General features: G+C 42.9%; 1 protein-coding gene across 1 annotated transcript in view; it reads left to right on the plus strand.

Annotated features, from left to right (window-relative positions):
- The window catches only part of ITGA9 (integrin subunit alpha 9), an 818,222-nt gene that overhangs the window by 689,846 nt on the left and 102,007 nt on the right, over positions 1-26,369 (plus strand). Inside the window, exon 24 of the mRNA XM_069215150.1 lies at positions 19,583-19,708. Coding sequence (XP_069071251.1) covers positions 19,583-19,708 — 126 coding nt within the window. The remainder of the gene's footprint in view (positions 1-19,582; positions 19,709-26,369) is intronic.

The following is a 26,369-nucleotide window of genomic DNA, read 5'->3' on the forward strand; positions in this document are numbered from 1 at the left end:
TCAAAGCTTTGGCAGAAAAATTAGGTTTATAAAACAACTATTACTTCCAGTAAGTTTGCAAAGAAGCGGACAACCCTCTGCGGCCCAGTGGTCATGAAAGATGAAGTGATTTTAAGAGAAGTGAGTTTTACCTGTCTGCTGTGATGTCCAAGTCTTGATGTTAAGCAGTAGATAGGATCTGAAAAGAAAAAGTACACGCAGAGGTAATAGGACAAAGGTGAAGAACGATTCAAACCAATGAGAAAGACCGAGGCAAAAAACACATGAATGCATCTAACATTTATAGCTATGTGTGTATGCACATGTGTGAGCTTGTGCAATTGCATTTGCCTTTATGCATAATCACGCATGCATGTGCAAGTGTGTTCATATTTGTTATGCTAATATTTTTGCGTTTATATTGCGCCAACCACCATTGCTATGCAATTGCAGAACATTTTCTATCTTGCACACTTTTATGAGGTTCTAGGTAGGCCACCCACCAGCCTCATGGAATCATCTTTTGATTGTACCCGGAACAGAAGCACAGGCAGTAGGTATTACTTCTTTGCATGGCATGTTAACAATCTGCCCATGTGCCCACATGCCTGCTGAGGTGAGTGAAAGGGTGTTGCTAATGGCCCTTAATGGGGAGAAAAAGTAGTGGAACTATTTCTGATGCCCTGTGCCCAATTGCCCACTCAACACCTTCAGCCCCACAAACATCCTTAGGCTTCATACTTGGGTGGCGACCTTTGTCCAAGTCAAACCCCATCAGATACAATAGGACTCTTTTTCTCTCCGATCTGAACTGAGACTTTTGGCTGCTCAAGTACAACATAGATCACTCATGTGACAAGGGTTCCCTCTGATCTGAAAAGATCGTACTGTAGCTGAAACTATTTGTGAACTTCACTGGAGTGCAATGTCCACTGTCACATAACCATTTGTCATGTTTTCGAAAAATGTGGTTTGTAGCATAAGTCGTTGCTTTCTTCAACCATGGGAAAACATCTGTTCACGTCTATGTTGCATGGAAGCTGCACGACGGGCACTGGTAGTCATTCGGAGAGGGAGAAAAATACGTCTGCCCTCAAATCTGATCAGAATCACTTCATGTGGTGGAGCATGGAAAGGGTCTTCACCAAATCTCCAACAGTCAAAGCACAAGGAGCAGGCGAGCATATCCACATATGCACCTGTACTTAACGCAGAACAGTTATGAACCTGCAGAACTTCCAGCATCCTGGTTGTGGTATCTATCTTTTGGGAATCCATAATTGATCTAGTCACAGTACTCAGGAAAAGTCAATATAGGGCCGAACATTGTACCTTGGAAATAACAAGATTTAGAAGAAACAATGCTACCATGCTTCATTGCAGAGCTTTAGTTTACTATCTCCCTAATCATGAGTGATATTCATCTTCAATAAAACATTCTGACATGGAGACTGTAAAAGAGATAGGTACTGATGCAATTCTTCATGGGCATTTTAAGGTACCATAACATGGATTATGGTAGGAGAGCAACGCCCCTTGTGCATATGCTTACTGGGTGATCCCAGCACAACTTAGTGCACAGGTTGGAAAGATGAAGCAAAGGTTTACCAGGTAATCTGTGTTTCTGTGTGGGTGCTCCTGATCCTCGGGTTCAATTGAGAACTATATTGATAATCATGTATTCCTTTGGGAGCCTCCCAAGACTTGGATCCGTGTGCACCTGCAAAGCCCCTGACAGTGAGATGACATTGTACTGTGTGTGTCAGCTCTGCACTGTCAAATGTGGAAGGGACTAGGGATCTCCCACCCAGAGACGGTGTCTAATCCGTTAATGACCATTCCTCTGGGCCTCCCTGGAGGTTTCCTTTTAAATACTCCCTCCCAGATGATGCCCTGGTGTGAAGTGCTAACAGTACGCCACCCATATCAGCAAGTCATTTACGTCTGTGTGTGCACAGATCTGTCAGTATTCACCTGCACCTAGAGTAGTTGTTCCAGGCCGTACTCTGTGAACACTGTGAACACAGGAGATGGTGGCTTTCCTCTGTGGCCTTTTTCAGTGGGTCTGGGCTAAAGCCTTTGACAAGTGAGGCAGTGGAAGCAGTGTACGACTCACCCGGTTTCGTGATGTGTTGCTTAGTATGAAGAAGGTTGCTGGGCTTCTGCTGATTCATCTCTGGAACTCTTGCAGAGTCACCAGTCCTTATTTGCCTCCACTGTCTGATCTCCTCTGATTAGCATCATTTGAAGCTGAGTGCTCTGAAGATGTCTTATCTCGAGTATTTCAGTACTGTTTCTCGTCTCGCTTCCACATATGTGATCTAAGGTTGGACTGGATGACTGCTTAGTACTGCATTCAGCCACCACTCGCCTCTTAAGTCATTATTTAGTTAATTCTGTTTGGGCAGACCAAAGACATGAAGCCGTGGAGTGAACATGAACTTGTGACCACAACGTGGCTGCTGGCTTCTCTCCAAATATCCGGGAACCAGAATTTCAGAACTCTATGAAAGAAAACTGCATGGATTCTGTAAAGGCTGGGAGGGGACAACTCGTTCAAAAGGCGTTCCATGTTGGTGTAATCTAAACAATCTACTAAGGGGGTCATTCCGACCCTGGCGGTCAAAGACCGCCAGGGCCGCGAATGACGGAAGCACCGCCAACAGGCTGGCGGTGCTTCCTTGCCCATTCTGACCGCGGCGGTAAAGCCGCGGTCAGAAAACCGGGGCCGACGGTTTCCCGCCGGTTTACCCCCGGCTGGGCGAATCCGGCATGGCGGCACTGCAAGCAGCGCCACCATGGGGATTCTGACCCCCTTACCGCCAGCCTGTTTCTGGCGGTTGTCACCGCCAGGAAGAGGCTGGCGGTAACGGGTGTCTAGGGGCCCCTGGGGGCCCCTGCACTGCCCATGCCACTGGCATGGGCAGTGCAGGGGCCCCCTAACAGGGCCCCAGCATGCTTTTCACTGTCTGCCTAGCAGACAGTGAAAAGCGCGACGGGTGCAACTGCACCTGTCGCACGCCTGCAACACCGCCGGCTCCATTCGGAGCCGGCTTCAGTGTTGCAGGCCTCTTTCCCGCTGGGCCGGCGGGCGCTACCTTGGGTAGCGCCCGCCGGCCCAGCGGGAAAGTTGAAATGGCACCAGCGGTCTTTTGACCGCGGTGTGGCCAAATGGCAGTTCCCGCCAGGCGGGCGCCAACCGCCGCCCGCCGGGGTCAGAATGACCCCCTAAGTCTCTAAGTCAAAGAGTTTATGGTCAAGTGCTTTGAAGCAGGTTAACAATGCTTTGGGAGCATATAACTTGTCAGAATAAGGCACTTGATTGTTTAGCCCAAACCTACCTGCACTGGTCCAGAGTCAGAGCGAATCCAGAAACCAGTCCATGAAAGTGCACCGAGGTTGTCAGTCCAGTGTACTCCTCCCTCCCTCCTCTGTATTATTTATATTACTAACTGGGGATTTGAGATGAGGATCCTAATGTGACTTTAACACAATTGGCGCTTTGCTAAATAGGTCAATTAAATTAGGCAAGGTATACAGATAAGGCCAGCATCAACTCACCAACTCAGAGGAGGAAAGTGGTTTCCAAAGACAGCAACATCATGGAAAGCTGGCACCAGCTGCCTGATCAGGAGATAATGAGCTTAGCTTTTGAAAAACAATCAAACCAAAGGCAGGTTTTAACAGATGCAGCACCAGACACCCAGGAACAGGGAATTCTAGCAGAAGCACATACAGACTGCATTATCTGCCTGTGTTTGAGAGTGAGAGGGTGAAGGGAAGGGACAAAGGGAAGAAAAATCAAATTAAATACGTGTTTAAAAGTGTGCAGGGAAGATGAATTTGACGCAGATCAAAAGCACAGCTTACCCAATTAACCAGCTTTTCCCTATCATCAAGTCAATTTCATGGGCACCAGTAACCCACTTTGGTAACCTGGCTCTTACAGTAGCGGTTGATGTGCACTGCACCCCTAGAGTGAACATGGCATTCCCCCGATGCTAATAGAGAACTATGGGCCTGATTACAACTTTGGAGGCGGTAATACGGCTGGTGGTATATCCGTCACTTTACCGTCACTTTTGGGACGGATTAACACCTCCTCCAAAGTTGTAATCAGGCCCTATATATGCTTGAAAAGAGCATATGTCTGTTGATTGTTTGCCTAATGAAAGGGATAATTAGTGTTAGTGTTGCAATCAATAATGGCTGATAGTTTTTTATATGTTTTGGTGCATAGCTTCTTGTAGTATTATTTCAACAATAGCTACCTCTCTCAGCACCTATAACATGGATTCAATTCCGCCTTTTGTTTAGAGGCAACAGCTCTTATTCAGAGTGTCAAACCTCCTTCTATATTAATTTATACTGAAAGTAGGATCAATTTCACGAAGTGCTCCTCTCAAATAGTCGCCAAATTCAATGTGTTTTAATAAAAGGTTGATGTAGGACCTCCACGCCTATGTCGGAGGGTCTTCAATACAGCTTTCAGAGGTGGAGAGGGAGCATTTAGTTAATCTCCACAAACTTGCATATCTGAGAGGATGAGGAAAAGCATGGAGGCCTCATATTGCAGAGAGCGTCTTCTTCAGAAAGATGAAACAGTAGGCATCCACATGAGAGGAATATGTAGAGCTAGGAGGCATCTGTGGCAGACATTATACAACTCCAGGTAACTGGGCATCCCCAAGGGACAGCTAAAACATCTTTGGGTTATACAAAATCTACATCTAGACTAGTGCACGATGCCTGTACAATATGCACTCCAACTCCCTTTTTAAAGACCCTGCATTGGATCCCTGTTGAAGCCAGAACATGTTTCCAGGTACTCTACATAGTCACTAGAACATTGTTTGGGGTCTCCCCCCCCTATTTTTAAAACATCTTTTTGTTTACAATCTCCCTTTACTGTCCTTGTCCTGCATGAACTTAGACCTTCTGTTTGTTCCTTGCAGTCATCGTCGGGACAGTCACCCTTTCTCTCGTTTGGTACAAACTCTCTAGAACCCCATGTCTTTCTGTATTATGTTGTTTTCCACATTTTTAATTTTGCTTATCTGAATTAGAGATCATGCAGCCCTCTTGCTGCCATAAAGCCCTTCAGATTGTGAAAAAGTAACTGACTGCCTCTGCCATTGCATCCCTAGTATACCATCAGAGATTGCAGGGGTCGTGTGTTCAATATTTTTATTTTATTACCTAGCATTGGTTCACTATGCGTTATCAAAGTTAGGCTTTTCTACTTGCCAGTACTGAGTGTTCAACAGTTTTTATGTTGATGTGTAGAGACTCCAAAGCTTCAGTGGAATTCTTTTAATCAATGCGTAATCTTCCTTCAGTAAATCATCCTCGTTAGCTGATTAAGGGAAAGAACGTGGGTAACAATAGTTGTCTCCTCCCTTGCAGCCCCAAGAGTAACAAGAGTTTTGTCTTCAGCTGCAGCACCACCCTGTCTCTACTATAACCCTGAGGGCGACCAAAGAAGTGGAGGCAAAAAGGCATAACAATGAATTGCTCAAAGCTTTGTCCAGGAGCAAGATTCCCCTCTGAAATGTGTAAGCCTCCACGTTTCACTTCACAATCTGTACCTAGAGAGAGGGACAAGACACAACAGTGGCTCATGCTCTCGCTTTCGGAGTTCCACTTTTCTTGCTAATGTGATAACTGCCTTCCATGAGCCATTTGGGCATGATGACATGGCCGGCTAATGTCAGTAGGCTCACATCCCCACCCATGCCTCTCTTTGGAATGGGATTGACTGCATGGCTCTTACAGAGGCCTTGCTTGTCTATGTGTTCAGTTACATTTTTACCCACAATAAGGGATAGGAATGTAATTGGAGTGTGTAGGAGGCTGGACTGGCTTGTAGTGAGTACCAAGGGGTACTTGCACCTTGCACCAGGCCCAGTTATCCCTTATTAGTGTATAGGGTGTCTAGCAGCTTAGGCTGATAGATAATGGTAGCTTAGCAGAGCAGCTTAGGCTGAACTAGGAGACGTGTGAAGCTACTACAGTACCACTTAGTGTCATATGCACAATATCATAAGAAAACACAATACACAGTTATACTAAAAATAAAGGTACTTTATTTTTATGACAATATGCCAAAGTATCTTAGAGTGTACCCTCAGTGAGAGGATAGGAAATATACACAAGATATATATACACAATAGCAAAAATATGCAGTATAGTCTTAGAAAACAGTGCAAACAATGTATAGTTACAATAGGATGCAATGGGGAAACATAGGGATAGGGGCAACACAAACCATATACTCCAGAAGTGGAATGCGAACCACGAATGGACCCCAAACCTATGTGACCTTGTAGAGGGTCGCTGGGACTATTAGAAAATAGTGAGAGTTAGAAAAATAACCCTCCCCAAGACCCTGAAAAGTGAGTGCAAAGTGCACCAAAGTTCCCCTAAGGACAAAATAGTCGTGTTAGAGGGAGAATGCAAGGAAAACACAAATCAGCAATGCAACAACGATGGATTCCTGTCTGAAGGTACCTGTGGAACAAGGGGACCAAGTCCAAAAGTCACAAGCAGCTCGGAGATGGGCAGATGCCCAAGAAATGCCAGCGGTTGGTGCAAAGAAGCTCTTACTAGGCTGAAGAACTGTGAATACTGCAGGAACGACAAGGGCTAGAGACTTCCCCTTTGGAGGATGGATCCCCCACGCCTTGGAGAGTCGTGCAGAAGTGTTTTCCCGCCGGATGGACGCCAACAAGCCTTGCTACACGCAAATCGTGCGTTTGGCGTTTTTGGACGCTGCTGGGGCCCAGGAGGGACCAGAAGGTCACAAATTGGACCTGCAGAGAGAGGGGACGTCGAGCAAGACAAAGAGCCCTCACTGAAGCAGGTAGCACCCGGAGAAGTGCCAGAAACAGGCACTACGAGGATGCGTGAAACGGTGCTCGCCGAAGTTGCACAAAGGAGTCCCACGTCGCCGGAGACCAACTTAGAAAGTCGTGCAATGCAGGTTAGAGTGCCGTGGACCCAGGCTTGGCTGTGCACACAGGATTTCCGCCGGAAGTGCACAGGGGCCGGAGAAGCTTGCAAAGTCGCGGTTCCCAGCAATGCAGCCCAGCGAGGTGAGGCAAGGACTTACCTCCACCAAACTTGGGCTGAAGAGTCACTGGACTGTGGGGGTCACTTGGACGGTGTCGCTGGATTCGAGGGACCTCGCTCGTCGTGCTGAGAGGAGACCCAAGGGACCGGAGATGCAGCTTTTTGGTGCCTGCGGTTGCAGGGGGAAGATTCCGTCGACCCACGGGAGATTTCTTCGGAGCTTCTGGTGCAGAGAGGAGGCAGACTACCCCCACAGCATGCACAAGCAGGAAAACAGTCGAGAAGGCGGCAGGATCAGCGTTACAGAGTTGCAGTAGTCGTCTTTGCTACTATGTTGCAGGTTTGCAGGCTTCCAGCGCGGTCAGCGGTCGATTCCTTATCAGAAGGTGAAGAGGGAGATGCAGAGGAACTCGGCTGAGCTCATGCATTCGTTATCTACAGTTTCCCCAGAGACAGAGACCCTAAATAGCCAGAAAAGAGGGTTTGGCTACCTAGGAGAGAGGAAAGGCTACTAACACCTGAAGGAGCCTATCACAAGGAGTCTCTGACGTCACCTGGTGGCACTGGCCACTCAGAGCAGTCCAGTGTGCCAGCAGCACCTCTGTTTCCAAGATGGCAGAGGTCTGGAGCACACTGGAGGAGCTCTGGACACCTCCCAGGGGAGGTGCAGGTCAGGGGAGTGGTCACTCCCCTTTCCTTTGTCCAGTTTCGCGCCAGAGCAGGGGCTAAGGGGTCCCTGAACCGGTGTAGACTGGCTTATGCAGAATTGGGCACACCTGTGCCCAACAAAGCATTTCCAGAGGCTGGGGGAGGCTACTCCTCCCCTGCCTTCACACCATTTTCCAAAGGGAGAGGGTGTCACACCCTCTCTCAGAGGAAGTTCTTTGTTCTGCCATCCTGGGCCAGGCCTGGCTGGACCCCAGGAGGGCAGCTGCCTGTCTGAGGGGTTGGCAGCAGCAGCAGCTGCAGAGAAACCCCAGGAAGGGCAGTCTGGCAGTACCAGGGTCTGTGCTACAGACCACTGGGATCATGGAATTGTACCAACAATGCCAGGATGGCATAGAGGGGGCAATTCCATGATCATAGACATGTTACATGGCCATATTCGGAGTTACCATGGTGAAGCTACATATAGGTAGTGACCTATATGTAGTGCACGCGTGTAATGGTGTCCCCGCACTCACAAAGTTCAGTGAATTGGCTCTGAACAATGTGGGGGCACCTTGGCTAGTGCCAGGGTGCCCTCACACTAAGTAACTTTGCACCTAACCTTTACCAGGTAAAGGTTAGACATATAGGTGACTTATAAGTTACTTAAGTGCAGTGTAAAATGGCTGTGAAATAACGTGGACGTTATTTCACTCAGGCTGCAGTGGCAGGCCTGTGTAAGAATTGTCAGAGCTCCCTATGGGTGTCAAAAGAAATGCTGCAGCCCATAGGGATCTCCTGGAACCCCAATACCCTGGGTACCTCAGTACCATATACTAGGGAATTATAAGGGTGTTCCAGTAAGCCAATGTAAATTGGTAAAAATGGTCACTAGCCTGTCAGTGACAATTTGGAAAGAAATGAGAGAGCATAACCACTGAGGTTCTGGTTAGCAGAGCCTCAGTGAGACAGTTAGGCACCACACAGGGAACATACACATGCACACCTATGAGCACTGGGGCCCTGTGTGACAGGGTCCCAGTGACACATACATATAGGCCACAAACCTATGAGCACTGGGGTCCTGACCAGCAGGATCCCAGTGACACATAACAACCATACTGAAAACATGGTGTTTTCACTATGAGCACTGAGGCCTGGCTATCAGGATCCCAGTGAGACAGTGAAAACAGTGACAAACACCCTGACATACACTCACAAACAGGCCAAAAGTGGGGGTAACAAGGCTAGAAAGAGGCTACCTTCTCACAGAGTGCAATGCTGAGAGTGGATGGGCATGCGCAGTTCAGGGCCTTTCTACACAGCTGAAATAGTATGCCTACATCACATGCACATACTAGTGCATCTCTTGGGAATAAGTGGCAAAGCAAAATATGTGCTTGTGCTACTCACAGGTGCATAATTTGTGCCAGACGCATTTTTGGGTAAAAAATGTAAATTGTCCAACTAAAGCTTATTTCACACGCTGATAAAACACTCATATTCCTCATCTACGCCAAGGTAAAGGGACACAATAATTTTATGAATTTGACCCATGGAAGCCATATCTGAACGTAGCTAACTGCTTATTGGAACGTTTTTATGAAACATTTGGACTAGAAAAGTAGACACGGAGCCTGCAAGCTAAACTTAACAATCCTCTCTGAGTGTAAGTTTCTTTATTGGTTAGTACGAGATACAACCTAACTGCATTATGCCCCGTTGTGCTCGTCCTGGTGCCAGAAAAATGCATTCTCCAACCTGTGGCGCACAGTTCAGAGGCACTTGTTTGCAAGATCACTCGTTGTACACATTCCTCATCTTAGAAATGCAACCAGTTCTCGCTAGAGCAGAGCGGGGCACCCTCTAGTAATGACTGACTGACTGTAATGCAATCCGCACAGGGTTGAATCTCCTCCCATGGCTCAAGCAGGCTTCTTGCATGTGCCAGTTGTTTTAGCTTGTCACAGTTGATTAATATGAGAACTGATGCAGAGGGTCTGGGAGTAATTAAATTAAACTCAGATGTAGGCTCTGCCTCAGGGGAAAGGTGAAGTGGTGTGTGCTTCGAAAGTTCCCCTGGTGTTTCTCTCTCATCATATGCTCTTTCAGCCCCCCTTCTGCAGACTTTAGTACCTCATCACTGAGTGCTGTTTTGTTTTCTCTTCCAGCCCTTCTCTTCCGGGTACGGACCTGTCACTGCACTGGCTCCTGTTACCAAGTGAGGGAGATTGTCTGTCCATCCAGCAGGCATTCTCTCAATATTCTTAGAGTTGCCAGCTCAGCTCGGGAACATTCACAATCAGAAAGCTAACCTAGGTTTTCTACTTCCATTTGGTCAGATGTCATATCTGAATGAGTGCTAACACTTGTATGTTGCGTGCACCAAGCTACCATACAATTACAACAGGGATCACCCAATACGGCCACGGGATGGGGTGATATACAAACAATGTCTCCAATTATCACGTGGGACTCACGCGGCCAGAGCTAGCAACCAATCAGGTCTGCGGCTTCTGTGATTGATTTATAGAATATTCAAAAATAATTCAATTGGTATGCAAATACATCAAATTCATAATAGTACTCTTGGACAGTTGATGGACTGATGTATGTATGTTCCTATTATATTTGATTCTTATTCCAATATACTGACAATCAAATTATTCAGTGCGGAAAGGTGAAATAATAGTGCAGACGACGTAGTGTTCACATAAAAACAAAATTACATATGACATACAAAAACAACACACTGTACATTCACTCAAGGTTATATTAGTCAAGGTCAGTCCTCTAAAAAGCCTATACAGTAGGATAAATCCTCATGCTTGAGTGACGTTTCAACTCCGTCGTCCACCTAACACATGTGATTGCATTGGATCATCCCATGCCCCACCAAACTCACTAATCCATGCTACTGCATTAGTCAAACGTATTATTAACCAGCTGTAGAAATCAGGATGTGTGTATCCACAGGATCGCCAACACCTCGGTCAGTATACGAGTTAGCCTCTGTGCCTTCCGTGCTTCTCTCTCACAATGTTTGGATGGGACGTTGCGGGAGAGAAGCACAAAAGGCATATAGGGCTGTCCTCAGGACAACTGAGTCATGAGGAGACCCCTTGACTTATGTGGGGTCGTAACATCAACAATATTTACCTTAAGTGAAGGTACAGTGTGTTGTTTTGGTATGTCATATGTACTTTTGTTTTTATGTGAGCACTGTGTTGTCTGCACTATTGTTTTTCCATTCCACACAAGATATTTTGATTGTCTGTATATTGGAATATGAATCAAATATAATAAGACCATACACACATCAATCGATCTTGTGTCGAGCACTAACATTTTGTACAGGATTACTATTATGAATTTGATGTATATGTATACCAATTGAGTTGGCTTTGAATATCCTATAAATCAATCACAGAAGCCCACTGAGCTGAACATGCCTGCCTAATCTGAGAATAATCTGGGTGTAATCTATTTAACGTGGCAAGTGGTACAGTATAGATGTTAAGTGACGTTGAAGAAGAGCTTTGAGAAAAGCCACAATCAAGCTTGAAAAGTGCCAAGAAGTAATGGTAAATGGAGACAGCCAGAACATATCTGTTTCAAAATGATCTAATAAAACCAATCCTTGTTGCCAACATAAGACTCTTGGAGATGGGCTAGGACCATAGATTTTGCCACTGTTTCAAAAGCTAAGATGATGAGATCAGCAACACTTCCCTCACCTTGATTCATACACAGCGTTTGTCTCCCCCAAAAGTTCAGCCCAGTGTTCTACAAGCAGCACTAGGAATAACAGTAATTATATTTGGTTTGAGAAGCATTGAAAGTGTATAAACCTAAATGAATACAAAAAATATAAAATTGAAATAAGACACAACATCTGACAGTTAACAATTCATCAGGTGAGGTAGCATACTTTGGTCTGTGTAATTTAACATGGCTGCATACTGATAGATTTATATTCAACCCACATCATATGCCACAGTGATAAAGAGAATTTGAATGTTATAGTAAATCTGCTTTCAATTATCAAGGACCTTACAAACAGACAGGACACATTCAATGGGCCTTATATACAGATCGGACCAACTGAAGATAAATGGAACCATAGCCCACTCAAGGGTGTCTTGCAGGCTTAATGTCAAAGCTCATCTCAGGTCACATTCATTCACATTGAATAATATACTAAACCATGTGGAATCAGATAATCATATACCCTGCATCATAGAGAGCTAGAGATGCGCATAGGCCAGACACAAGTGGCGAAGATATGCCCAAATATCATTCTGAACTGGCATCTATCTCAGGCCTTGTCAACGGTAGAGGAAACTCAGACTCAAGTTTTCTTTTCTCCTTTTGCCACCTGTTAAAAATCAGGTCTCTGGTTGGCAAAGGCATGTACCCTGTCCAAGTAGAGACCGTGATCCTAGTCAGGACAAGTCAGATACACAACCTAAATTAACCTGTGCTCACCCTCTGGTAGCTCGGCACAGATCAGTCATGCTTAATTTAAGAGGCAATGTGTAAGGTATTTGTACAACACTTAATTACAGTAACACAATTTGAGACCACACAAAAAGACTCCACAGTTTAGAAAAATAGAGAATATTCATTTGAGTAAAACAAGACCAAAACAACAAAAATCCAGTAAGTAGATTCTGAGATATGGAATTTTAAATATTTAGGTGAAAATAACGCACAGAAGGCACAAAGTGACAACCATGGTTATTTAGTGGCGGTGGACCGGGACAAAGTCACAAGTTTAGGTCGACCGCCATGGAGTGTGGGCCAGCTACTGGGACCACTGAACACAGTACCTTAAATCCTAGTGCACGGTCTGTGCGGCGTTGCTTTGCGTTATCTAGTGTTGGCTCCGAGAAGTTGTGTGATGAATCTTTACGGGGCTTGGCTTCACTTTGCGTTGATCAAGGGGAAGTGTGCTGTGAGGCTTTGGGGGGTTAGTGTCGCTTTGTGTTGATCCGGGTGAGTCATGTGAAAAGGCTTTGCAGGGCTTGGTGCTGCTGTGCGTTAGTTCCGACGGACTGGCAGCTGCGTGCTGAGGCTTTGCGGGGCTTTGCGTCACCCAGCATCGATTCCAGTGAAGCTGGCAGCTGTGGGGCTTTGCAGGGCTTTGCGTTGCTTTGCAGTGGTTCCAATGAAAACCAGAGAAGGCAGGGCACCATAGGCCCCCTTCCAAGGGTCCAGGACTGGGGTGGAACCACTTGACAGGTTAGACTCACAGATGGCAGAGTCTAGGTGCTGTAGCAGGTAAGTTGCAGGCAGCCTTTACTGTCTCTGAGACTACAGAAAAACAGGGGGCAAGCCAACAGGACCTTGGAGATTCTTGTGTTAAAGGATGTTGAGAGCAAGTCCAGTCCCTCTGACTGCAGTCAAGAAGCACCAGGCAAACACAGCAGAACAAGTTACAAAGTGTCAGTCCCTCCTACAGCACAGCAAGCAGTAAGCCAACACAGCAATGCAGCTGCAGAGTGAGAGTTCCTCTTAGAAGAACAGCAGTCCTTCTTGGCAGAGTGTCCTTGGTTCCAGAAGAGATCTGATTTTGTGCTGTTTGGGGTCCAGTATGTATACTTTAGTGCCCTGGTTCTGGAAGGTAGGAGAAATTTCTAGGCATTCCTTTGAAGTCCACAAAGTCTCTTTCCTGCCTTCCCTGGCTCAATACTCTACAGGGAGGTATGCAGCCCTTTTTATGAGGAGAGACAAAGCCCTTAAGTGTGAGTTCCTCTCCTCCATCTGGCCAGAAAGTATACAAATGTCACACTCAAGCTCCCTTTGTCTGTGACTGTCTAGTGGGAATGTATAAATCCCAGCTGTCATCTATCCCAGACGTGTATTCAGAGACAGGCAGAGGCACGGAATGGTTAAAGTAAGAAAATGCTAACTTTCTAAAAGTGGCATTTTAAGACTTGTAATGTAAAACTCGACTTCACCATAAGTTGTTATTTTAAATTGTGAGTTCAGAAACACCAAACTCCAAGTTTCTATCTTTTCCCAACTGGAAATTACACTTAAATGATTTTTGGGGTAATCCCAATGCTATCATAAAGTAGAGATAGGCCTTGCAATACTGGAAAATGAATTTAAGAGTTTTTCACTATTTAGACATATTAAACTTAGAAGTGCATGTCCAACTTTTTAAATAGACTGCACCCTGCCCTTGGGCCTACCTTAGGGTTTACTGACATGTAATGAAAAGGAAGGTATGGCTATGGCAAGTGGGTACACTTGCCAGCTCGAAATGGCAGTTTTAAGCTGCACACACAGGCCCTGCAGTGTCAGGCCTGAGACAGGTTTGAAATGCTACTGTAGTGGGCAGCATAATCAGTGCTGCAGGCTCACTAGTGGCATTTAATTTACAGGCCTTGGGCACATATAGTACACTTTACTAGGGACTTATAAGTAAATTAAATATGCCAATTGTGTAAAAGCCAATGTTAACATGTTTGGAGTATAGAGGACATGCACTGAAGCACTGGTTAGTAGTGGTAAAGTGCCCAGAATACTAAAACCAACAAAACAAGGTCAGAAAACGAGTAGGAGGAAGACAACAAGTCTGATGGTGACCCTGCAGAAAGGACCATTTTCAACACCACCCTACTGTTTCTGTATCTGAAAATAGAATAAGGATTATTTTAGATCCATTTAAACTGACCACTTCTGACTGCAAGGGCCTATGCTTGGCTGTGTTGTTCATATGTCTCTTTTGTAACAGTCTGCTTTCCATCTGCGATAATAGTTCATTTGAGAGTCCCACTCTGTATTTTCTTTCTGCATCCTTCATGGAAGAACGACCACTGCAGGTTAGGCTGGTCTTCTGCCCATAGCCTTCAACTGAGCCTTCCATTGAGCCAATATGACAAAAGTAGCTTAATCGTTATGTCTTTACTGCACAAGAATATGTTTTGGTTTGTATCTTTCTTTTTGTGAGTAGTAAAACCTGTACAGGTTTTAGTTATTTCTCTATTTTATCTCTGTCCTTACTGATTTACATACAGTCATATTTCATATTGAATAATTAAGACAGATGGTATGTCTACTGGTATTGTGTGCAGTTACTGGCCATAATGTAGTTGGACCCAAACCAATACCATTTCTTGGAGTGGAATTTTACAGCTTGACCAAGCTTTCATTGGGGGTCAAATATGCAACCGGAGTCCTGGACAGCTGCCAACACTGTTAAAAAGTACAAATTAATTAGGCATCTCCAGCTGTGATCACTTTATTAGAAACATCATTTAAGTTTTGGTGATCAGTAGATGTATAGGAATACTATCATATACAAAGGGAAGACCGAAGTAAAAAGGTCATTTCGTTCTACAAAACGCCATTTAAATTTTGCAATAACAGCAACAATCATTCATTACCAGTCATGAAGAAATTTCACAAGGATTGAAAACAAATACAAAACCAAACCAACAGCCATTTCAACCAAATGAGGTGCTTAGCTGCACACACGATATTTTTCCTTGGGAAATAATCTGTTGTAAAATCAATAAAGCACCTTCACTTATTTAACTGTATAATATGGTAGCCTAACAATATGGCGTCCATTACGAGATTCACAGCAAATACGGGACGGGAGGGACTGTTTAAGGGCGGTCTTAATCACTCTGACTGGGCATCACCTGTTGTCAGGCCCAGAATAGGAAATATCATTCTAGAACCAGAATTACCAGACCCAATACCACAAATGTATTTTTTGATTACATCTCTGTTTCCGCAAGCATTTCAAATGTGCGTAAAAATATTTGGTTTTACGAATGCATTCTTACACCCAATATAGACTTGAGGAATGCGGTACTGTAATGAGACCCTAGAGCTGGTAGAATCAAATATCACTTATATTGATATCCTAGTACGTAAGCGTTGCTGCCTATGTAGTGATTTACAGATTCTACAACGCTTGGAAATCAGTATTCCCTCATTTATAGGCCTAATTTCTGGTAGTCTTATGCAGATACTGAAATTATGCAAGCTATTTTCGATATAAGCCTGACGCAGAAGGATTTATGAACTGAGTTCTAACCCTACATAGCTTCTCAGCTTGGGGGAGCAAACAGGATCTGGGGATCAGAATAGAAATCTTTTTTGACCTGGGAAAACAATTGACGCCTCATTACAGGATGGCTTGGTGGAAGTCACTACTAGTGAATTACTTCTTCTCCATCGAAGGGTGAAAGTACTATCCTAGTGTGGCTCTGTCGGTAGTAGTTTGTAAAAAGTCTTGACTATGAGACCAATTGTCTTTGCCAATGGTTTTTAGCCATGCTGTGTAGTGTCACAGCTGCAGCACAGAATAGCTAAGAAATCAAAGAACTGTTCACTTTGAAAGGGCCATTGCCTTTTTCTTTTTGTTGATTCGAGGTGGATTGGCAAATTAAAAAATAAAACAAGTGTTTTTAAAAGCACAGCCCGAAAGCTCATTTTATTAAAAAATCCCGGATACATAGGCTGTGGGAGTGTGTTGTGGAAGGGTGTGCATGTGAAGCAACACAGTGGGCCAGGGAAGAAACAGCACAGCTGGTGTGGGGAGAAACAACATGAGAGGGACAACATGGGGCAAAGGGAGAAACATACAGGTGAAAAAGAGCAGCATGGAGCACAGGGAGAAGCACATGGGTAACAGAGGCCAACACAAGTGAAGGTGGGGAGAGAAGAACATGGATAGGGGAGAAAAGCACATAAGAGACAGAACTGTAAAACACATACACTCTCATGGCGTGCTAAAGCAAACTGAAAAAATAGTTCTCTATGTGGGAGGAGAGGAAGCATACAATCCAGAAAATCAAAAATATGGTAAAGAGGTAAGTTCTATTGGAGGGACACATACAAGATGGACAGGCTGAAACAAGGAAAGCCAACCAATAGAAAACAAGTAAATAAGAGTGACAATAAAGCCAACCAATGGTAAGCAAGGGGCAAGCTAAAAGCCCCTGTATGTTGTTGGTAAGCTCAAAATATGTCTTTCCTATCATAGGCCTGACCTAAAAATTAAAGAAGGGTCTGAAAGTGTTTCTTAGGGTTCCACCACTGCCAAATGTTGAGGTTACCAAATACTAAAGGCTCCTGCCTTAACTTCATGTCAACTTTGCAATGGTAGCAGTGGAAAATGGCAACTGCACGTCTCACATAGGGGGGCCCTCATTTGTAGCAATATATTTATAGTGAAGAACATTATAGTAGGGAAGGGTGCCACATCATCCTGTAATCCTCTACCAAAAGAATGACCCCAGAGCGATGGAAAGACCATTTCACATACAATGAGCAAGGTTTGTCCTGAGCACACAGAAATGTTGACAATATGCACAGTATGCACTTTATAGTATCTAATCAGCCAGTGATGTCAAGCAATGATATAAACAGTTGCATTTATTCCATTGCAACAAGGGTGCAGTGAGGCCATACAATATATTAGTACGTGATATGTACAAGAACGCTTTCTTAGTTGATCAAAACCCAAGAGTTTGCATGTCAACTAGAGTGTTACCCCATCAGCTGCATTCTGACACCAGTGTGCATGATTTGGTGCGAGCTAGCAAAGAGTGATATGTTTCCATGGTTTCTGTAAAGAAATCAGATGTGTGCATGGGCTTTGCATGAATTTTACAGTATGCGTTGAATCATCAGGAAGTAATGTGCCATCTGGATTTGATGTGTTCTTGTAGCACTATGTTGTAGAGTGTGTCCGTGTCTAACTCCACATACCTGTGCAACCTCTCCCAATTACTATGAGGTACTACTAATGAAATTAGGGATTTGGGCCCAAATTTAGGACTTCCGATAGCCAGTACAGCTTAATATGTAAGTGACAAATTTGGTGACATCAGTAGATGCAGACCAGAGAAAGACATATATTGAGAATGTTGGCCTTTGAGAGTTATACTGATTTTTAAAGATGTCCACAGCATTGGCTTCAGATCTTTCACATAGACATGAATGATTTGTTTTTATTTTAGAAAGATGCTTTGGTTGGTCTTCTGTTCTTATGCATTGGATACTGGAAAAGACCATTGAAACAGCTTTGTAACTGGATGTATTACTTTCATGTTTCTACTTTACAAAGATACAGCAACAATTAACCAATGGCACAGTGTTGGACCCTGTTCAGGGGGCCACAGGGCAGAAGGGGCTACAGTGATGGTGGTTAAGGTTGTTTGCCACTGGTGTGCTGGGGTCTGTCCTCGTATTGGCTCCTAGAGCTGTAAAAGTACACCCTTTCTGCACTTGACTCTGAGAGTCAAGCAATTCAATGCACCTTAGGAAGGTAATGTGGGCAGTAAGAGCCAAGATCTCAACAGGCAAATAACAGGCACAATAATGCTTTGTACAGCCCATTCCTTATTGCAATAAAAAATAAAGTGTTGTAATAACACAACAACCCATAACACTACACAATTCCTTGTGGCCCAACTATATAGTTGTGAATCCAATGACTGAAAGGTAACCATTTACATCCTCTGTGGTCCCCTTTCCCTGTTGCCGAAGCAGAAACAGGGTCATAGATTAGGCACAGGTGCAATTCACTGCGCTGTTAGGGCCAGATGTAGCAAAGGTTTTTTTCCATTCTGTGTCAATGGGAAAATGTGTTTGTACATATGTCCCTTAGTTACATACCCATGACCACTTAGAATATCCCTTTTAGCCCTGTCTTGGCTTCTTATGCACAACTGTTAAACACGCCCCTTGTCACAAAGCTAATTAATTGTAGTTATCGGGCGTTACATGATCTAACAGAGATTTTGAAAATGTGTGAAAGCGCAAATTCATTATTACGCATCTGAATGGGAAATGTAATGGTGCGTTAAAGGTGAATTAACAAGAGTAGGGTATCTGGGAAGAGAAAGAAAGATATATTAATGTTTGTTTGAAATTTCCTGTAGTGCACAGTTATCACCTTGTGGGTAAAAGTTGGTTCTTCTGAGTAAACAATCAACTGTTGATTACTTAGGTATCAACCAGTTAGGTGACACAGCGTAGAAATCACCAAGGAGAATATGCTAATACGAAAGAAAATCCCAAAGGGATGTGCAGTTAATCCTCTGGAAGAGGTCGGTAGCATCAGCAAGGCAGCCAGTGGTTAGTACTTCAAGGAAATTATGCCTGAAGAAAGCAGAGAGAAACCAAATATTTATAATGTGATTTTAAAGTTACATAAATACTGAAATGTTAATTTGCAAGACGCTTTATAGTGAGTAAAATTAAATACAATCAAATGTATTTAAATGTATTACTTCCTGTGTTCTGCTGGTATTTGAGCTGGAATGTCCAAAGCATGGGCAACATTGGTGGTCGCTGCGTCTGAACAAGGCTAGCTCTGTTGGCATTTCAGGCAGAACTGGCACCATGCTCTCAAGCAGCACTGGGCTCCTCAGCATTCCTACTGCTGATCTCAACTACAGGGACACAGGCTGTCATGGGGTTTACCACCTTGCAGTGCGGGAATGGCCGTGGCTACTAGGCAATTGGCTGGGGTTTTCTGTTTTACCACCAATGCTGGACATATAGATGCCACAAGCGGTGTCTTGCCCTGCTATGTGCACCATTACCACCTTAGTGATATGTCACATCAGTAACACTAACCATGTTGAAGCGGGGAACTAGGAATCTCTAGATTAAATCATACAATGGGTATATGGTAGCTCCAAGAAGAACTAATGCATTGATGGGATGAGCGCAAAGGTAAAAGGAGTGGTCCTAATCTTCATGGAAAATTGTTTGACAATATTCCATATTAAAACATTTGTGTTCATTTATAAAGTGTGCATATGTTGCACACTTCACGTCACAACATAAACATTCTGACCAGGGCTTGAACAAGTCAATAATCTTTCTTTAATGTATTTCTCTTTAGGTTGGTCAGGAAAAAGGAAACTGCTCTTTCCAGAAGAACCCGTCCCCTTGCGTTATTCCTCAAGAAAAGGAGAGCATCTTTCACACAATATTTGCATTCTTTACGAAATCTGGCAGAAAAGTGTTGGTAAGTAAGCCCCCTCGTGTTAGATTTTTTTACGTCTTCAAAATAGAACTTGAAAAATTAGTGAATATGTAATTGGTAAAATTAAATGATATATTTTCTGTGAATCTGGTGCATTACTCATTATGTTTCTAGATCTAAACCCATCAATGTCCATTTAACATGATATTGCTATATCCTTTCGGTTAGATTAATTCTCTCTCTCATTGGGCGTTTATGAGAAATTGATGCCCTATTTTGATACTTGGCACTTCTTCGACTGCCCTTTGCTGAGAACACGTGCTCTGTCATCACAGCCCTGCCCCCCCCTCGTCTTACCATCCTGCATGGTTTCTCTGACCTCTCTGTATAACATCATATGAACACCAGTGGACAGTGAGCTCCCTTGCTGTGGCTAAACTCTGGATTTTCTGGCACTGGAGGCAGTCCATCCTGCCTACATCCCATGAACGGATGATAGAACTTCATAGGGAGGCTAATCATGAACATACCACCTATAAATTAAATGATATACTTGACACCATTAATGCAGTTTGGGACCCTTTTCTAGTGACGGGTGAGACTGTCCGAGTGTGAGAAAGTGCTAGCCCAGAGCTTGCTTCCCTTAGATGCCACCTCCATCATGACCTGTGCTGACACCAGCCGAGTCCCCCTTTCCTCCCAGTCCCAACTAACCAGAGTGCAGATCGCATGTCCTATTTTCCTTCCCCTGTGCTCCCATGCCCCCCCCAATTCCCCAACTCCTCCCGCCTTTTACTCAGTATCCGTGAGGATGACCCCCAGTTCTACCTGTTACTCGTTATTCGAGCCTTCTAGTTGTTCATCTCTGTGTTTCTTTAGCCACAGTGTTTGGTTGCTGTGCTTTCTTTTGACTAATTTTGGATGTAGAGATTACAGCTCGAAATTGTAGCGTCTTTCTTCTTCTAGGTACCTCAATTATGCATCTCCTACATGATGCTGCATGCCTGTTTATATTGTAACCTTTTGAAACACTATAAACAAATATTGCAAAAAAGGATGCATCACCCAAAAACATTAGCTAAAAATATTGTCTTTTTATGAAAACGCGACTATATTGAAAAGGTTTCAAGAAACAATCACCTACCGGGTTCATTGGGAGACACATTCAGTCGTCTGCAGCTGAATTATAAAATCTTCCTCATGATGAGCAGAAAGAAGAGAGCTGTGAGAAGCAAATTAAATATCATTACTCGTTTGTTCTTCAGGAAGAACATGAAAGAAATAATAAAGAGAAGTTCTAAAAATAGAATATTTCCTAGGAACAGTTTCTTCAAGCATTCCTACTAGAAAACCTGAGAATTAATAGAGATAACGCAAGCCAGATGTATGAATATAACAATAAAGCTGGACTAATCCTGCATTCTTATCATGTAAACAAGAAGCGGATATGATTGCTGTACCTAATGATTCTGTCAAGCAGAAGAAGTGTGTCAAGATTCCCAGGAGGTTGTCGGTATTTGAAAACGTCTGTCAGAAAGAACACTGCCAAACTAGCAGCTAAATTCCCAACTCATGGGATGGATTCTATGTCGAATACAGACATACCTGCCATCTCTGTAGCTCACACAGAATACATCATGATTTCTATAACCCTCAAACAAATAAGAAATACAATAGTAAACCTTATTATAATGATAAAACTCCAGGTTTCTGTGGTATATGCAATGTACTTTATAAGCTCAGTGAGAATGTTTTAATTATCTCTGCCATTTGTTGTTAGGTTTGTTTCAGACAATTATTAACAGATCGTTAAGCACTATAAATCTTAAATGTCCTGTCACTGTGTTCAAAACAGATATTAAGCACACTCTAAGATGCTAATTAATCAGTTTTTAATAATTCCTCTAGATATTCAATGCAATCAGCGGGTTTTATTTCTAAGAGACAAAACTCTGATCGTACCGTCATAAGCAAAGATTATGGATGCACATTTCTTTGTTGCAATGTTGCTCATGATGTAGGTAGAGAAGACACTGCATTGGGTGGTGTCGCAAGGAGGCCGCACCAAGTAAGATGTAAAACTGCTGTTGTTGTGATCAAAAGTCCCCAGCAGAGGAGATGACCAGCTAAGGTTGTGGTCATAGTCCAACTCTCAGGCGATCGAAGCACATTCTAATAAAGAATCTGACATTAACAACAGCTCGTGAATAACAGTAAACAATTGAACGAAGCAATAAAGAACAAGCCTTACAGCAGGTGGCATCAAGCTTTTTGCCAGCTGTTCTTAATAAATGTGTTTTTCTAAACTATTAACTATCTAAATCCAAAATCTAGATCACCTAAACTGTTTTAGGTCAGGTCAGCTGCTTTTCCATTTATAGGCTTTAATTATTAAGCTACACACACAGATTTGTGTAAGCAGCATTTGATTTTACGGGTGGTAAAAGTTGATGGTGGTATTTCAGTTGTAGGCCAAATATCAGGATTTATACATTTCAGACTCTCAATGTATATATTGGTGACCGAAAGTAGAATGTCCACTGATAATACTCTCAGTTTTAGGAATAATCCATTTAGCAAGTTCTTCAAGTATATATGATCGTCAGTGTTTGTGTTGCTATTTTGAGCTTTTGTCTGAACCACACCAATACAGTTAACTGTATTTGCATGTAAAATTGGTATCTCAATATCATGCTCAAGTCAGATCCACCACTTTCAGACAGCTTTCTAGTGCAAAACAAGTTTTGCTCAGGAAAATGAATTAAAGAAACATGTTGCAGTGCTTTGCGTCACTTTTGTGACTCAAACGTAGCACAAAATGTTTGAATATCTGGGCCCAGTCTAATTGATCTTTCTTTATGAGTGAAGAGATTTTTATCACCCAAACACAACTACTTCAAAATAGATCCAGCCAAACTCCTCTTGATTTCTCCAAAGCTTTTCATTAAAGACTATTATGTTTCATTTCCAGGACCCTAATTTATGAGATTTACCCAGCTTTACTGCATATATTTGCCATAGGGAAAGATGGCATTTGATGGTTTAGTATATGAAAAGGCACGATAAATAGACTAATAAAAATATGGGTAACTCAGTGATCAGTAGGAGTCTAGTTACTTCTCTTAATGGTTCACTTGCCAAATAAAATGTGTTAATATAAACAATAAGCAAGTTTAAAAGCAATGTTAACCTAATTATTTTGTCAAACTATTATAGTCGGGGACTTTGAACCAGTGTGTTATTCCCTATATTACACCTCAAAGGGTCCTATAAAACAACAAGGATAAAAATAATATATGCATCTCTGGCATATTATTCCCACAGATAGGTGGCGATGTTTCCCAGTAAAGCGGACAGATGATTAGTACGCGACCAGCCAGAGCGTGGGTTGGGCCTCATCGGGACAGGAAAGCTCTGTACGTGTTCTTCAGTAGACAACAATAAGACACAATAAGCCATTGCTAATTAAAGGTTTCCTAGACATTGTGATGCGCGTTTGTGGACACATAGAAAATGCTCCTCTTTTGAGGAAATTGTATTTCACGAACAAGATCGATTTTCTGGCTGTGAATGAAAATGTTGTAACATCACTGGCCGTGGATTCTGGCCCGGCTCCTACTACTCAGGGCTAATATATTGTGGCAAGAACATTTTATTTGCCCGCTTCTCTGCTGTCCACACGTCCATTGGAAAGGACGATAATCAGATCTGCTGGTCTGCAATCCACACGTCTCATGGAAGGGATGATAATCAAAAACAAAAGACAGAGATTAGGTAACGAAACTGAAATTATTCATATTCAGTTCACGGCAATGCAAGATGTGTGAAGAGCTTTCCAAAGGCATTGATTCAGCAGATTCATATTTTAAAAATATTGTTGAGAATATGTTCATGTGTTAATAAAATGGCGCATTTCCACTCGAAGGATAGGCATGTGCTCTGCTTTCTTATTCTAACTTTGGTCTGGGTGTATCTCCAGCCAAATCTAGCAAAAACAGGCATTCAGGCATACTTGATCAGTATAACTATAACTGTTGAATTTCTGTAGTTTTGTGCATTTAAAATCTGAGCCTAACTATAACGTCCCTGTAACCTTCGGATTTTTAGTGAATATATGCATATAGCTATATCAGTTTATTGCAAAACAAGTTTGTCCTCTATGGAAGCTCACTCTCAACAGGTTATGTAGTTGGGAAAATAGCGAAGCCAGCAACTCACAGTGAATTCTTTTCAGCATTTTCATTATTCCTGGCCTTGTGTTCTCATTTATCTCTGGACACGTGTTTCTGGTTAATCCCTTCATCAGCAGAGAAATATAAAGTGTTTCACCTTCGTAGGTGCAACCATTGCTGGAGGCGTTCCAGACATCTCTTCCCTTGTTTAAAGACCAAGTGCTTGGCTCTTCAGCTGGTTCCATTGCAGGCACCTGGTTAATCTGTTTAAGTACCAGTTTTGCCCCAGTGGGCCTCTGAAGTGAGTTACAAAGTGCATGCTGGTTACGGTAGTCCTGCACATTGTCATATTCTCACAAGTGGGTTGCTGGATCCAAACAAAATAATAAAAACAAAGTTAATCTCCTAGATCAGGCAGAGTGCCGGATTTGCTTTAAGTGTCCCAACCTGCTGCTCAATATGTGACAAAACATTTTAGTCACACAGACCTGCTCCTATATGCAGTGGTGCTGCTTTCCCAGCTGGACAGGCCGGTAATTCATTGCAAAACAAGTTTGCCCTCTATGAAAGCGCGCTCCCAACGGGTTATGTAATCGGGAAAATAGCAAAGCCAGCAACTCACAGTGAATTCTTTTTAGCATTTTTTGTATTCCTGGCCTTGTGTTCTCATTTATCTCTGGACACATGTATCAGTTTATATATATATATATATATCATGTGATGATTCCTGAATCCCGACAGAACATGATATTTATATATTTTTTCCATTGTCACTTCTTGCGTTGTAAATTTCAGATTTAACTATTACCCAGTCCAAGGTGTGCGGCTTAGACTGGCTTGCCGGGACTCAACCCCCTGACTTGCTGTTCATCATTTTGTTTAAGTCATTAACTTCTATCCCCACCGAGCTATGTCTCCTGAGTGCTACCTGTTAGCTTCACACTTGGGAGAAGTGCAACGTGACAGAGACATGTTCAATTTGTATCATGTGTAGCTGTAGATCACATGCTGCGAACACTCCTGCCATCGATTGTAAGCCAGGTAAACTAATGGCGTAGAAATGCCAAAATTATCTCCTGACTAAATTGATTCCATCACGCACCAAGCTGTTTCAAAAGGTTGAGAGGTATGGCACGGGCTCAGGACGTGATTCAATCTCTGCTTCTTCTCAATATGGCAATATCACCCATCTCACCACAATAATCAACAAATAGTAGATAGTCCATCCTTAGAGCAGCCTTGATTCTGTGTAGCCTATCACATGCCACAATTAATCAATGGCCACTGCCAACAGTGGCAGCCTTCTCTTTACATTCTAGCTGGTTACAAATAACTAGAACACTTTCTTTTCTGTATATGGTATCCATTTCTGCCGGTGTGCAATGAAACAAAGGCCTTGCTTTGTGCAGTGATAGAATTACCATTAATTTATCCTTAAACCTTTCAGAAGGGGCTTTGTGGCAATAAGCAATACACTTTATACTTCAAGCTTGGAAGTGGATATCAGGAATCACATTAATCTATCTGTGCCCATTTCCACTGTGGGTGGCGTGATTTTAGTTGAACTGCTGTTTGTACGATATGACTAAGTTGCAGGCAGTCTTTGGTGCATTGATGTCTAGAGCTATATATACAAATCTTTGGAACAGGGATTTCCTAATTGCGGTTTTCTGCAAATCGTAATTAGGAAATTGTTTTCCCTAATGTATAAAACACATAGAGTTTCATTTAGCAATTCCTAATGGTTTCAAAAATACACCTTCCTCATGGATATTAATGAGGTAGATCACAGCTTGTGATCCATTCTTTTTAATAAAACAATCTTTTTTATTTAAATGCTGCCCGTTTTCCTTAGAGGAAACAGGGAAGCATTTAAAAAAATAAAATGAAACAATTACATTTCATTTTTTTTAAGAGTAGGTAGTGGTCCGTTGGACCACTGCCTGCTCTAAAAAAATATTTGTTTCAATATTCACAAAGAGCAAGGAGTCATGTGGGGACCTCTCCCATTTTGCAAATGGTTACCAACACTCTTGAGATGTTGGTAAAAAATTAATGTTTGCGCCTGCAAAACAAACATACATACCCCTGCAATTCGGTATTTGGAAGTTACGCCTTAAACATGCCCCTTCAAAATACCAAATAGTTAAATGCAAATTGCAATTTGGCAACATATTACCGAATTGCAATTTGTGTTTTGTACACATTAAAAAGGTCAGAATCGTCCCATTTCTGCCAATCGGCCCATTTCTGACATAATTCTTTTGTACATATGGTCCTTAGTTCACCAGTGTTATAAACACAATAAAGACACCTTACTTTTTCCCTTTCTTGTGGAATGTGAATTTTTACAAGTGTAGAACCTTTTCAGTCTAAAGCTGGGAAAGGACACTCACAGCCTGGGATCTGTAAGCAACTGTTTAAAAGCACTGAACCACAGCTGGCCAGTGACTTCCATAATGCAGCGCACCCTACATTTGAAACTTACATCAATACTTTGTTTGCTAGAACTATTAAAAGGTATCCTAATG

The sequence above is a fragment of the Pleurodeles waltl genome, chromosome 2_1 (assembly GCF_031143425.1).
Source record: "Pleurodeles waltl isolate 20211129_DDA chromosome 2_1, aPleWal1.hap1.20221129, whole genome shotgun sequence".
In the NCBI taxonomy this organism is placed as follows: Eukaryota; Metazoa; Chordata; class Amphibia; order Caudata; family Salamandridae; genus Pleurodeles; species Pleurodeles waltl.